Below are 13544 nucleotides of genomic sequence, written 5' to 3'. Positions count from 1 at the left end.
AGTAGTGACATTTGACTAATTAACATTCAATAGTCAGAGTGTATTTGTCTCTTTTTAATAAAACGAATTAAAAAAGAAAGAAACAAAAGTGTAAGTAAGTTGATGACATTTGACTTCCTATATCCCCCCAAGAGTAGAGTGTAGTGAATGCACTAATGGAACGTAGAGGAATTCGAGTCATATCCACCTTTCAACTTTCAAAATTTTATATTTTCCTAGCAACTAAGTAAAGTAATTAACAATTAAAAAGTATTGAAAACTGCCCTAAATAAAAAAAAAAAACATTTACCAAACTATAATACCAAAGCCAGATGCCTTTCACTGTCCAAAAGCAGAAAAAGAAGCCCCCTCCGAGACCTCCGCCCCCTAATTTTTCCAAGTACAAAAGCAAGTCGACGTTTAATCTAGCTCAACCTACTAGTGCCAATCTAATAGAATGGAGCCCTCCGAATTCTCCCAGTCAAGAAAGGGCCAGACACTTTGGTGGTAGCATTTCAAGTTCATTTAGTAGCAGCACAAGCAGTCTTGCATCAAGTAAGAAGTCGCTTGAATTTGAATCTCCCTTGGCAAACAATCAATGGCCCTTGCCAGCTCAATATACCACAGCAACATCGACTCAGCCTCCATCCAATGGAGGAGCTACCTTCCAAAGTTATATTAGTAACCAGCAAACCAGTACAATAAAATCATCTAGTAGTGCAAGTGCAAGCAATAATCTCAATGTGCCTTCCATTCTTGGACCAACTATTATTCGTCCTAAAGTAAGGCAACTTACAATTCAAAATGATAATGTAAGTTCCCCTTCGGGATCACCACCTATGCCCAATATTCCACCTCCAAGCCCTCCAAAAGAAATTTCTGATATTGAGACTTCCTATGGAATAGTAATACATGATTATCCAGCCAGTCTTCCTAGTGACCTCAACCTACAGGTGAGTTAACAAACAATACATTTTTAAGGGCATTTTCATTACACTTTATGTCAGATAATAAAATATTTTGATTATTATATGTTATTGCAGGCAGGTGATGTAGTTATATTATTACATAGAATCAATGAAGATTGGTTATATGGGAAAGTTATTGACAAGGAAGGAATGTTTCCAGAGAGTTTCATAGACATACAAGTTCCACTCAAAGAAGAGGAAAATATAGTAACAGCTTTATATGATTTTCAAGCACAAATGCCAGGTGATCTGACCATAAAAACAGGTCAGAAAATTAGGGTAACTAAAAAAATATCTGATGATTGGTTGTTTGGCAAATGCAATGGTCAGGTCGGCCAATTTCCCAGTAATTTTGTAAATCGAGTGCCTAAAAGGCTTTAAAACTTATTTCTATTACATTTAGTACCAATAAAATTGTTTACAATACTTTTCAACACGTAGCCTTTGCAACTAACAAAATTCTTAATTACCAAAGTAATTAAAATTAACTTTAATGTCTCAAATATCCAAACTGGGTTTTAAGATCAGTTATGAGGACCTATTTAAACCTTAAGAATAAAAATTATGGGAATTTTAGTTTGACACTAACCAGTTATATCATGTAATGTTTTATATGCCAATTTTATTTCTAATAGAGTATTAGAAATGTGATGTATAAATGTATACACATTTGAAAATGTGATAATATGTGCCTGCAATTTATGGCATAGTTTGTTATATTTTTGTATAGTCATGTTAGCACTCAACAATAGCTTTATTTTATCATAATAAAGGGCTTACAAAAACTAAGCAAATCATGTTCTTTTTTTAAATATGTTTTTATCACAACTTTATTTTTAATGAACTGTGACATTTCATTTAAATAATAATACACCCAAGAAACTTATAAAATACTGACTGGAATAATAAAGCATTAAACTTAGCTTACAGTAAATATAAATGGTGATCATAAAAAAAAACATGGTAGTAGGGGTGAACAGAGGATGTAAGATCTTGATTAAGCCATTTTCTATTTATCATAAAACATCTCACTGACCACAGAAGAATTTTTCCAAGATATGCCTCTAACATTTCAACATGTACTTAAGTTTTTATTTATGATCACTCTTTACATAAGTCAAACAAAATGGGTATCTACACTATTAGTCTAATATTTTTAAAATAGGCAACACCTTAACTATACAACGCTTAGATAAATATTTTAATAAACATACAAAATAAAGGCCTATAACAACATCCTATGTTCAATAAAATTATTGACGATCATTATATTAGGGGCTTAGAGACACATGCATGATATTTAAAAATATTTTGAAGTGAACTACTAATCGCTTATAGCTTTATTTTTATGGCACATAAACTTTATTAACTCCACTTTACTCCTCTCAGATGGTAACTTACTCTGTACTTAAAATAATGGAATGATCAAAAACCCAATTGGATGAAGTTTTAAGTGGATGTAACACCCTTCCGAGCAACTAGCAAGCTTAATGTTGGATTCTTCTTGATGTAGCTTACAGCCTTTTTATGAGTTACCATGGTAAAATCATAGCCATTACATTGCAATATTTTATCATGAACTCTTAACCCAGCTCTAGAAGCTGGAGATGACTCATGGACTTCGGTTACATAAATGCCCTACAATATATTTGGTATTGACATTTACTAAAGAAAGTTACAATAGGGAATATTTTACATTGTCTGTATATCCTTGTGGACTCTTATTGTAATCTTGGTCTATTCCACCCCCAATTTTAAAGCCACATCTCATTTGATCTCCACAAACTTCTTTATGTAATGTAATAGGAATCTGTAAAGAAATATGTATTGTGTTAATGAGGAAGCTCAAACTCGTTACCTTATATACAAAAGTTCCATGACATTTAGCAATTTACATTGATGATTCAAGTTAAGTAATGATTGTAAATAAATATGAGTAATTTAAGGGGTACCCTCAAGAATTACTTACGCTCAAGCACTCCATAGCTGTCCCAGCTTGATGCTGAAAGGCCATTTTTGCACACATTTTGATGAGTATTGCTAATACAGGTTCAACACAACAACACTGGAATATTGAGGTATCTCCACGTTAAAATTTGGAGATATATTCTTTAGGTAAACGGTAAAATGGCAGGAAAAAATATTAATATACGGCAAAATTTCTAAATGCTAAATGTTGATGTAGACGCTCCCAAACACAAAACAAAATCCTGAAATTTTTGACATTGATGTTGAATTGTGGATTTGAAGACAATTCAACATCAATGTCAAAGAATGACAAATGAAAGTATGATGCTGAGGAATCAATAAGAGAGGATAACATTACGTCATGAAGACGCACTGGCGGCAATTTTAACTAAGTTTTTGTATTCAACAATAGCAATATGTATTTAAATACCGGGTATCCTTAACAATTGAGAATTAGACAAATTAATCACTCATTTTAAGATTTTTTTAATCAAATTGAATAACACAGAAAAGTAACGAAGACTGTCCTGAACTAAAAAATATATTTAACAAACCAGAATACTGAAACTAGATGTTTTTCACAGCAAGTAAGTTATTGAAATTTGAAGTCATACAACTTCGGAGGCATGTTTTGGAAGTTACAGAAGACTTTTATCAAATTAAAATATATCAAAATGTAACTTATTATGTCTTCTTTGAGGCGTAGAACACCGATTCTAAAATTTGCAACGGTTAACGCTCAATGCCGATTTCAGTTTGATTTTGCAGTTAGCAAAATTTTCAAATTTTCCGATATAATTCAGAAACGGTAAATTTTGAGATATAAGACAGTTTACACGAACTGGGTTAAAAATTTAACGAGAAATACGAAAATAAAAAAAATTGGGGGGTTCCATTTAAAATAATGGAGTTGGTAGTTACTTCCGGTATAATCGGAAGTACCGCCATTTTGAAAATATTTTACTTAGTTTTGAAATGGTCGGTTCTAGTCTGAAACCAAATTTCATTGGGCGACGACAGTGGGAAGTCAAAAATTTTCTAATGAACGGGTCGCGTGGCTAAGCCTGCATGTTTAAATAAATAGACTGAATAATCATTTATTTGAAAGGGACCCAGAACACAAATGACATCAAGAAAAAAAAAACTAAAACTAGCTATTGCTTACGAGCAATCGATCTGTACCAGTGAGCTTCTGAGCAAATTATGATTGATTGTGTTGGCTTCAAGGAAGGAATATTTTCAAGAATTGCTGCTCAAATAGGTTTTCAGAACGAATTAATTTTTTGCTCTTCTCTTTTGAGCTTCAAAAGGTAGTACTTGGTGGCGATGTCACTTATATCACAGGCAGAATTAGTCTGAAAGCAGAGATAATCCAGTTATATGTCTAACTAAACAACTGAAATGTCTGATGAATGAATGTGAAATGCCTCAGTATTTTCCGTGCAATAAAACGATTTTTGAAAAAACCGCCGTTTAAAATCCAAAAACATCGGAAGCTGTGGCACATCGTGACGTTATAATTCGTACTTCCTTAGCGTTTCTGTCTTTTCCTGACGTCACAATTTCAAGGTTTTCAAATAGACACAGACAAACAGGTTCGTGCCTGTTTGTCGCTATTGCTACAAGGTGGCACTAGCAGTTCTTCAATCTTAACCGGTTAATTACCGAAGAAAGCAGCAGCGTTCTGAGTTTTCAATTGTGGTTTCGAGGTAGCGCCAATTTCGAGTTTGTAACGTGTCGGAACTTGGTCAGAACACGCAGGGAGTCGGAGTCGGGCGCGCAAACGGTTTCGGTTCAAATCGAAAATAAGATGCCCGGTACCAGTTAGTTTGATCCTCAGTTTTCGTCAATAACAGTGCAAATGAAAACTAATTTTCGGATTTTTTCAAGGGAAACATGGATGACGAGGGGGGTGTTATTAGGTACCCCAAGGAAGCCACAGTTTTTGCCTCAGTTTGTGCCGTTGTTTTTTGTATTTTTGGTGTTGTAGGTAAGATAATAAGTATCTTGAAGTGCACGGTGTCTCCGAAAGTAACATCATAAATTTAAGCATGTGTTCTGGGGCTCAGAATGGAATGAACATTTTGTACAAATGTGTATCTGAAAGCGCTTCATTTTCCACATACAGGGTGTGAAAACTAAGCTCCTGAAGATGGTTTTTAATTAGTACGTCGGTTTTAAGATAAATTAGCGAACCTTTGTTGCTGTTTGTGAAATTCTAAAAGGAAAAAGGGACACGTGCACAAAGGAGGCCAATACAGGGGATGTGGCGCGTGAAAAACACCTTGCGTGCTCCTCTATTGACAGTCTGATTCTTCGTGAAGTTTTCAAAACTAAAAAGTGCCGTTCACAGCCAATTAAGTCTGCAAAAACGGCAACTGTTCCCACCCCCAAAAGGGCAACCATCCCCATTTAATCGATTTTGCAAGAGTCGTTGGTTTGGAAATAGTAGTAGTGGGCGTACCTCAACAATACACCCTATAGTAATTTGGCATTCATCAAACGGTACTTCGCATGTGCCCTTCTGTAACGTTTAAAAGTGTGAGACGCTCTTGACCGAGAACTTAAACATGGGCAGCAATTATTCGGTAATTCGTCTGGGTAATGAGTAAAAGAAATCCGTAAGCTACGGTAAAAACTTTCGGTAATGTTTATTACCATCACCAGCGCGACAATACAATTATTTCTTTATCCTTTCTAAAGCTCTTTCTGCATCGTAGCCCAGATGATGGATGGAACAAACAACGCCGGAAGCTTGGTAGCTTAAGAGTTTTCTTTAGTCGTTGCCCAAATATGCACATAAAGAAAAGTTTTTAGTACATATCCGAAATTGAGTATCTCAGAAAATACGAAAGATACTACAGTGCAATTTGAATCGTGTTAGGGGGTATTCTGCAGCCTGACAATATGTGCTGTTCTGTAGGAGCATAAAGCCAAAATAATCATGTGAACAGAACAAACCAACAAACGATGTACCTAAGTGCTATTTGACAATTTAGCTTAGTATTTTTTCTAATAATAAATAAAGCCTATGAAGGAATTGAAAACAGCACTGAACCTTTGCTTCCGAGTGTTTATATTGTTACAAGTCCCTTGCATTCTTTTGTGCCCCATTGATTACCTACTTTAGGTAAATATTTGGTGATTCAAGATAGCTCTTGGAAAAACTGCCTTATTGTCTGACGATACAATTTCCTTATCATTTATAAAGTGAATCAACGACCTTTGACGAATGTAAATAAACACTTCTTGTAAAATTTACGTGCGTCATGAACTCATGTAAAACACCAAAAATATCCCTTACGAGCTTTCATAGTTCTTTTATTTTTTCAGGTAATTTTGTAACAATTTTGGCCCTATTGCGATGCCCAAAATTAAAGGCCCACGCTACAACAGCATTCGTGATGTCTCTCTGCGTTTCCGATTTGCTGTTTTGCAGCTTTAACTTACCTCTAACAGCAGCGAGGTACATTACCGAACAGTGGATATTCGGAGATGCACTTTGCCAGTTATTTCCAGTTTTCTTCTATGGAAATGTCGCCGTTTCTCTACTTAATATGGTTGCAATTACTCTAAATAGGTGAGTAAATACTAGAAAATAACAAGTGTTTCTAACAGCGGAGGGGAAAACATGACATTGGTAATAGACTTCTTTACTTGGTTAATAACATCAATTAATTTAGTTCATACCAGCGGGTCAAATATCAAATAGTCCAGTTAAATTAAAGTGTTCGTTATTAGATTAGTGATGTTTTCCTTGTAACGATCAATTTTGTTAGAGCCCTGCCCAGTTAGTTGAATCATGATTTTGGATGTAATATAAACATTACTAAAACGATATAAAAGGCATCACTCAGCTGTCATTATAGTTAAACGTTGTGCACACTTGAACTGGATTCAAGTGGTGAAATGTTTGAGTAATTGGATATGCCTGCATAGGATTTTTCATTTATACAAATGCACATTAGTTCGATAAAGCATGTATATAAATAAACATTCGTGGTGCGCTGAAACAGAGATAATACTCGACGTTTCAGTTGTAGCCTGCGTCCTTTCAGTTGGTGGTAAAAAGGCGCAAAATAACACCACTTTATAAACAAAAATTATTTGAAAAACTCATACAAATACAGAAACAAACATAAATTGCGTTAAAGTTTCAGATTTTTTTTGGTTTTTTCCTTGCAGCTTCTCCAGTTGTTCATATATTTTACATTAATCTTCAAAGTCCGCAGCAATATCTGGCCCACGAAGCCAGTTCAAAAATCTACAGTTAATATTTTTCGGGCCCCCTATTATCGCCCTAAACTTTTCCTTTCAAAGTTCCCCGTTCAAATTGAAAACTTTTTTGTTTTTCGCATTTCTCCACATCTGCCTCTGATTTTCCAACAACTGGCAAGAGTTTAGGGAGAAACGCCCTATTTTTATTATAATTTTCCGATAGGTATTCGCAACACGGTGGGACATGGAATTAATGAACATTCGAATTTGGATCCCTAACAATCCCTTTCTTTTGTGCCACCAAGGGCGAAATTACGGACGTTAATTGGCAAAAAATTTTTATAAGTCTCGTAATTTCTGCTCAAGAATCGTGGTAAAAAATAGAGCGTTTCTCTGGATACTTATTCAAATTGCTGGTAAACTGGTGAGAAGTATGAAAAAATAGAAGTCCCAACAAAATCTCTAAATTGGACGGGTAATTTAATATTTTATTAGTTAATATCAGTGGCGTACCACAAAAACAACGAGGATTGACCCGAATTAACCTAACCCTTCAATAAATATGATAAATAGTAGATAGCCGTAGGTCATAGAGGCCAGTCTATGTGGACTCTTATGAGAAACGTATGTTCCTAACAGGAACGAAATATCTCAAAAATTGGAAAAGCTGCAAAAAAAACGAAAAAATCTTTAACGCTTCAACGCCTAGTCTACTTGTTAATATACATTATATAAATAAAGGTTACATGCAAAGTCGTCTCATTTTGTGGCCTTTTCCCTGCCAAAACTAAAACACCCTGTAGAGCTGCAACCCATCTTAACTCCCTTTTCTAGTAGGGTATTTTCCATAAGTATAAAAATCGCATTTATAAGTTAAACCCTAAGTTGCATATCTCCATTATTTCGAAGAATTTATAAACTATGACACAGTCTTAAGATAATAAAAATTGTTTACTGTACAAACCACAATAAGTCTTTATTGATTTGACTCTCTGACCCCAATAAATGGGTATTTTTTTATTGAATGAGCTGTAATGCGCTATATGGTTTTGCACTGATATGCAGGCTAAAAATATGAAGTTTTCTAATGGACGGAAAATGTGCCAGATTGAGGGCATTGGCCCTTAATCCCAATTAAAATTTTAAGCTGAGATCAAACAACACATGTATTATATTAAGAAAGGAAGCGGACTAAATGGTGCATATGAATAAAACAGACCCATCCAGCAGCCAAAAGCTGATTTATAATGAAGTCTCGGGTTTTAAATATAGTGCTGTAGAAATATTGTTTAACGCATCGAAAAAATTATTGTTACCTCGACAACGCTGTTTATAGCATTGACGATTAAGCATAAGCTTCCACTAAACCATTATTTATTTATTTGTTTTGGTTCTAGATACGTACTGATTACCATGTACGATTACTACAACAAATTTTACTCGAAGATATCCATTTGCTTGCAGCTGCTCTGTACCTGGCTCATAGCGTTTCTAATAATGGTAAGAAAGATCCTTTTATTTGTGGAATTTGATTCATCGATTTTCTATAAGGGTCGTCGGTTGGGGCTCACCCTAAGTTTACTGTTTGTCATCCGACCGTCTATTTTGCAGAGGGGTGCCAATGTTTGCTCAGCGTCTGTTGATAATTTAATGACGAAGACTTTACGTTGGCTTATTTTCTAGATGCCTCCGTTGACCGGAATTTGGGGTCGCCTAGGACTGGACCCGTCAACGTTTTCCTGCACAATTCTTCAAAAGGACGGGAAATCCCCCAAAAAATTCATTTTCTTGCTGGGGTTTGCCTTCCCTTGTCTGGTCATCATCATCGCTTATTCTTGCATTTATTGGACTGTGCGCAGTTCAAAACGAAGGCTTAGGTCCCACGAGTAAGTATCAAAACAATCGGATATTAAAGTCTAGCAGCTTAACATAGGACTCGATGTTAATAAAATTCTAATTATGCAAGGCCACCCAAATAGTTTAGTGTGTCATGTTTAATCGCCTTGAAGATGTCTGGTTAATTGATGACGATTTTTAATAGCTTTAATTGCTATTAAGCATATGAGTGCTTTTAAGCTATCTCATCTGACCCTTTTCCGGAGTAAGTATGTAAGAGGAAAAAATCAAATTAAACTTTTAGATGCCGCAAGCTCGATTTAGTCCAATGAAGCTTTGATGAAAGTATCTGTATAATGTAACCAATCTTCAGAGGTTTTTCGGCATCCGCAAAGTAAGATTAAATCTACACGGTATCTCCAAAAGGTCTAGTCCGTAGAACGGTAGAATTTTATATAGACCTTTTAGAGACATCCTGTATATCACCATGGAAAGGGCTTTAGATTTCTGTACCTCAACAAAACTCCATCAATTTGCTTTGAAAATCACCTCAAAAAATACATTAAATATCTCCAAAGAATGAGAGGAAATTTCTAAGAACCCATTTAAAATTTGTTCATTATCACAAAAGACGTTTAAAAAGTACTTACTTAATAAGTTCTCAAGACATTTTTATTATTATTATTATTCTTTAATAAAAGTTGTGAGGAAAATTAGGATTAATATAATTTTGTCAGAATTTGGGTATGTTTCTGAGAAAAGTATCATTGATACCGACATAACTCGTTACATCGACATTTTAGAAACGAATTTCTCCAGGTCGAAATAGAGGTCATCCAACCCCATTAGAGATCCATAGTTTAAATTTTTTGTTACTTTCCGTTTCCATAAAATAGGTACAGGAGCGTCGAGTTTGCGACACTCTTACATTCAACACTTAATATTCCTAATTAAACTCACAAACCTGTTTCAGCACAAGAACCCACCACAGAGCCAGCAAAAGAGAACGCGACGATAGGAGATTGACCAGACTGATGGCCCTAATCTTCATATGTTTCCTCTTCTGCTTTTTGCCATTAATGCTAGTCAATGTGTTCGACGACAAAGTCTCCTACCCAGCCTTACATGTCTTCTCTTCCATCCTCGCATGGGCTTCATCAGTAATCAACCCTTTCATATATGCCGCTACAAATAAACAGTACAGATCAGCTTACAAAAAGCTGTTTACCGTAGTGAGGTCAAGTGTCGTCAGTGGGCCCGAATCCCTTCATTCCAACTCACTAAGGTCCAAACAAGACAAAATGCAAAGTGTTAGCTATAAGCATAAGGGAAGCAGCAGCGCTATAGTTTAAAGATTTGTTTTTAGTCTAATTAGATGTTTATTGAGCAGTGGAAAATTAAATTGCTCAACCTGTTCGTTTTTCTGATCGGGTATCTAGTAAATTTGTGCCATATTTTTGTATATATTTGATATGACATGCTTAAATGTTGTTATTTATGAGTGACTTTAAAGTAAGTTTAGAGTGGATTTAATAACATTCCTAGATCTGTCCAAAGTTTAAGACTGACTGGTTGGGTCCACCTGTAGTAGAATTTTTATGAGGGACTGTTAATAGGGTACATACCTAACCACGCAGCACCAGGTTTGTGATAACAATAACCCTGTGCTTATTTAGATGCCATTATTACCTACTGCTAATAGAATATTTTTGAATACTTTTGTACTTTAATAAAAATATATTATGTGAACTCGTTGAATAAATAAAGTAGTGCTTTAAAAGACCAAGTTTCGTTGAGAGGAATGAAACGACATGAAACTATTATAAGTTTTTATTTCTTGATTTTTTATCCAATGAACACATCGTTAATAATAATGTATAGAGGTTATATGAATAAAGAACAAAGTATCAATTTAGAAAACAATGTAGAATTTAAAATTTTAACAAAGTCCAGTAATTTTAGGACCTGGGACAACTTAACAGTACCTAAATAATATATCATATGGCACCACAACCAATTACATTAGTGTTTTAAGCGCATTTAGTTAAACTCGACGAAACCATTCGCGTAAAAAGATAACACGATCAAATTGCAGTTTGAATCAGCATTCACATAAAACTTTTAAAAAACAAATGTAACAGTGGCGTGAACAAATGATTCTTTTAGCAAATTCGGATAAGAGTCTAAAATCGAATGTCCTCAAGGCCCTATGAGATTTAGGAAAATTGAAAAATTGCGACACGCCACCACTTAAGTTACAGGCACCAACAGTCATAATTGGTTGATGTAAAATTGGGCGTTACCGTTTTACCCCTACTACTTTTTGCCTTTTGCCAAAGGCTGAACGGACCGCCAGCACCGGCTGTGGCCTTGGCAAAAAACCTAAAGTTGGCACATCGAGTACATACAAATAATTATTAAACAGATTTAAGGCTAGATTTGATCACTATGTTACATGCTATCTTTTCACTAGAGATTACTTAGGTTTATTTGAAAGCTATGTTCAGCACAGTGTAAGTGTAAATCACATTTACTTAATTCTAGTTACAACGATGTGGCACTGACATCAACTAAGCCACCCTGTTTCTGTGGGTATATCACATATGATCTTCTTTTCCAATGGTTCACTTGGGAGGGTGCAAGCAAAATCAGTTTGATTGTCTGAATTTCCGATTTAGCTCTGCAACGTGGTGCATTTTCGACTTTAGTCCAGGGTGACTTCTAAAATCGGGGTTACGGGTAAGGAACGTTGGGGGTGCTTAATTACTAACATTTACTTTTGTTTCATCTGACACAGCCAATAGTTCATTTTTAGCAACATGTTACATCTTCCTGATGTCGTACAGGCAGATCAAAAATGCTCATCAAGTCAACATTTATCTTTGTAGATTTAGAATCTATGTTTTCTTCATTTATGCTGAAAATAGCTTTTAAGGTGGACTAAAGCCCAAATATCTCGTAGTTCAAAAACTAGATCATACCACATAACTACGTTACTACAATCTTATTTATACAACTATTTCGTATTATTGGAAATTAGATTGCGACTAAGAGGAAGTTTTAACCAAATTCTAGGTGAAAATTAAATTACTGATTCTTATAATCTTTAGGCCAAATGCTTATGTAACTACGCATGCATCCTTCCACGGATTTATTCATTGCTTGAGCGTCGAAAATTTTAGAGTCTGAATTTAAGTTAAAACTTCACTAACAAGAAATAATGCACGTAGTCGAAAGTTAGCATGCAGTAGGGTAAATAATCCTTTTAGATTTCAAATATCTGTACAGGGTGTTCCCGAATACAAACGTCAACAGGAATATGCTCTAACTACCTATCATGATAATAAAGTTTCAACAAGGATAAAATTTGTCTATAAAGTGAAAATAACAATTAGTGTTCCCTCATTGCATGGAGGCCCAAAACTAATGGAGGCTGCTGATGCAAAACGTAGTACTATTTCAAATAAATTCCATGCAATTTTCGACTTCGTATTCACCTATTCGCTATCAGGGAGGATTCGTTTGAAGTCACAGTATATGAAAAGTTTCACTTTTAATATGTGTAAATAATTTAAACTCCCCTGGGTGGGGCGACTTTTCTAAAATTATCCAACAATTATAAAATTATATACCTACAATCTAAAAAGTATAAAAATACGGAGCATTAAATGAAGGTCCTGGAGACACCCTGTAAATATGCTGTGCAAATGTAAAAATATCGTTTCTAAAATACATATTATGTAGGTACATCGAGGAAGAAAATTACTTAACGTACTTAAGATTGTATGTTTATATACGTTATAATAAATCTATCACTCATAATTTGACAGTTAAATACATGGTACTTTAATATTATAAAGTTAATATTGCTCAAATTTATAGTAGTACAATTTACTCTTTACGCGAAAATACGTGTTCTTATACTTAGAGACCTCATTGTACACATTCATGTCAAGTGTTGTGTAGTAAATGATTCTACTGGTTTATTAAACATGCGTTTTTTAACATTACGTTAGAGGTATATGTTTATTGAATAAAAATAAACTTCGATCTGCGACATATAAGAATAGCATCAGGTTCGTTAGTTTCATACAGGGTTTGTCAGACAAGATTACGTCGTCATTTCATCGGATATTCCTAAGGTCTGGCTATTCTTCAAAAATAAATACCTACTGGGTCGGTCTTTAATAAAAAGCAAAGTTTGACGCACCTCAAAGCATTTTTCCGGGCTAGTTATTGAAAGCTGATTTTGAAAAATGTGGGGAAAAACTTGATTTTGTAAAACAATGGATTTTTTCCTGAAGGAAAAACATAGCGAAGCATCGCACATCACCATTCTTCTTGTCAGGAATTGAACACCGCCGCTGATTAGCATGATGAAGCAGCTTGCATCGCCGTTTATCGCTTAAATTCGACACCAAAAAAACCGATCCACTAGGTAATGTGGAAAAAATATGTTTTGAAAATCTACTTTTGCTATATTATTGTTTACAATTGATAAGATTAGTTTCTCATTAAGTTTTAAGGCCGTTAAAAAATAATTCCACAGCGTTATTTCCTTTTTTTTTATAAAAT

At 34.7% G+C, this 13544-nt stretch overlaps 3 protein-coding genes across 3 annotated transcripts; 2 read left to right on the top strand and 1 right to left on the bottom strand.

Annotated features, from left to right (window-relative positions):
• Window positions 1-213: 213 nt before the first annotated feature.
• On the top strand, window positions 214-1741 carry l(3)05822 (lethal (3) 05822). The gene is made up of 2 exons (XM_066390979.1): window positions 214-932; window positions 1023-1741. Exons 1-2 carry the CDS (start codon window positions 312-314, stop codon window positions 1326-1328), a joined length of 927 nt encoding a protein of 308 aa, XP_066247076.1. The 5' UTR covers window positions 214-311; the 3' UTR covers window positions 1329-1741.
• A 5-nt stretch (window positions 1742-1746) lies between these two features.
• Window positions 1747-3138, bottom strand: LOC136409479 (tax1-binding protein 3 homolog). Its single transcript, XM_066390980.1, has 3 exons — window positions 2917-3138; window positions 2644-2757; window positions 1747-2585 (listed from the first exon to the last, which is right to left on the bottom strand). Exons 1-3 carry the CDS (start codon window positions 2971-2973, stop codon window positions 2397-2399), a joined length of 360 nt encoding a protein of 119 aa, XP_066247077.1. The 5' UTR covers window positions 2974-3138; the 3' UTR covers window positions 1747-2396.
• Window positions 3139-4635: 1497 nt separating this feature from the next.
• On the top strand, window positions 4636-10863 carry LOC136409564 (protein trapped in endoderm-1-like). Its single transcript, XM_066391151.1, has 5 exons — window positions 4636-4905; window positions 6249-6495; window positions 8531-8633; window positions 8817-9019; window positions 9943-10863. Exons 1-5 carry the CDS (start codon window positions 4812-4814, stop codon window positions 10319-10321), a joined length of 1026 nt encoding a protein of 341 aa, XP_066247248.1. The 5' UTR covers window positions 4636-4811; the 3' UTR covers window positions 10322-10863.
• Window positions 10864-13544: the final 2681 nt, after the last annotated feature.

Source organism: Euwallacea similis, chromosome 6 (genome assembly GCF_039881205.1).
Source record: "Euwallacea similis isolate ESF13 chromosome 6, ESF131.1, whole genome shotgun sequence".
In the NCBI taxonomy this organism is placed as follows: Eukaryota; Metazoa; Arthropoda; class Insecta; order Coleoptera; family Curculionidae; genus Euwallacea; species Euwallacea similis.
This window is presented reverse-complemented; position numbering and strand designations above follow the sequence as displayed.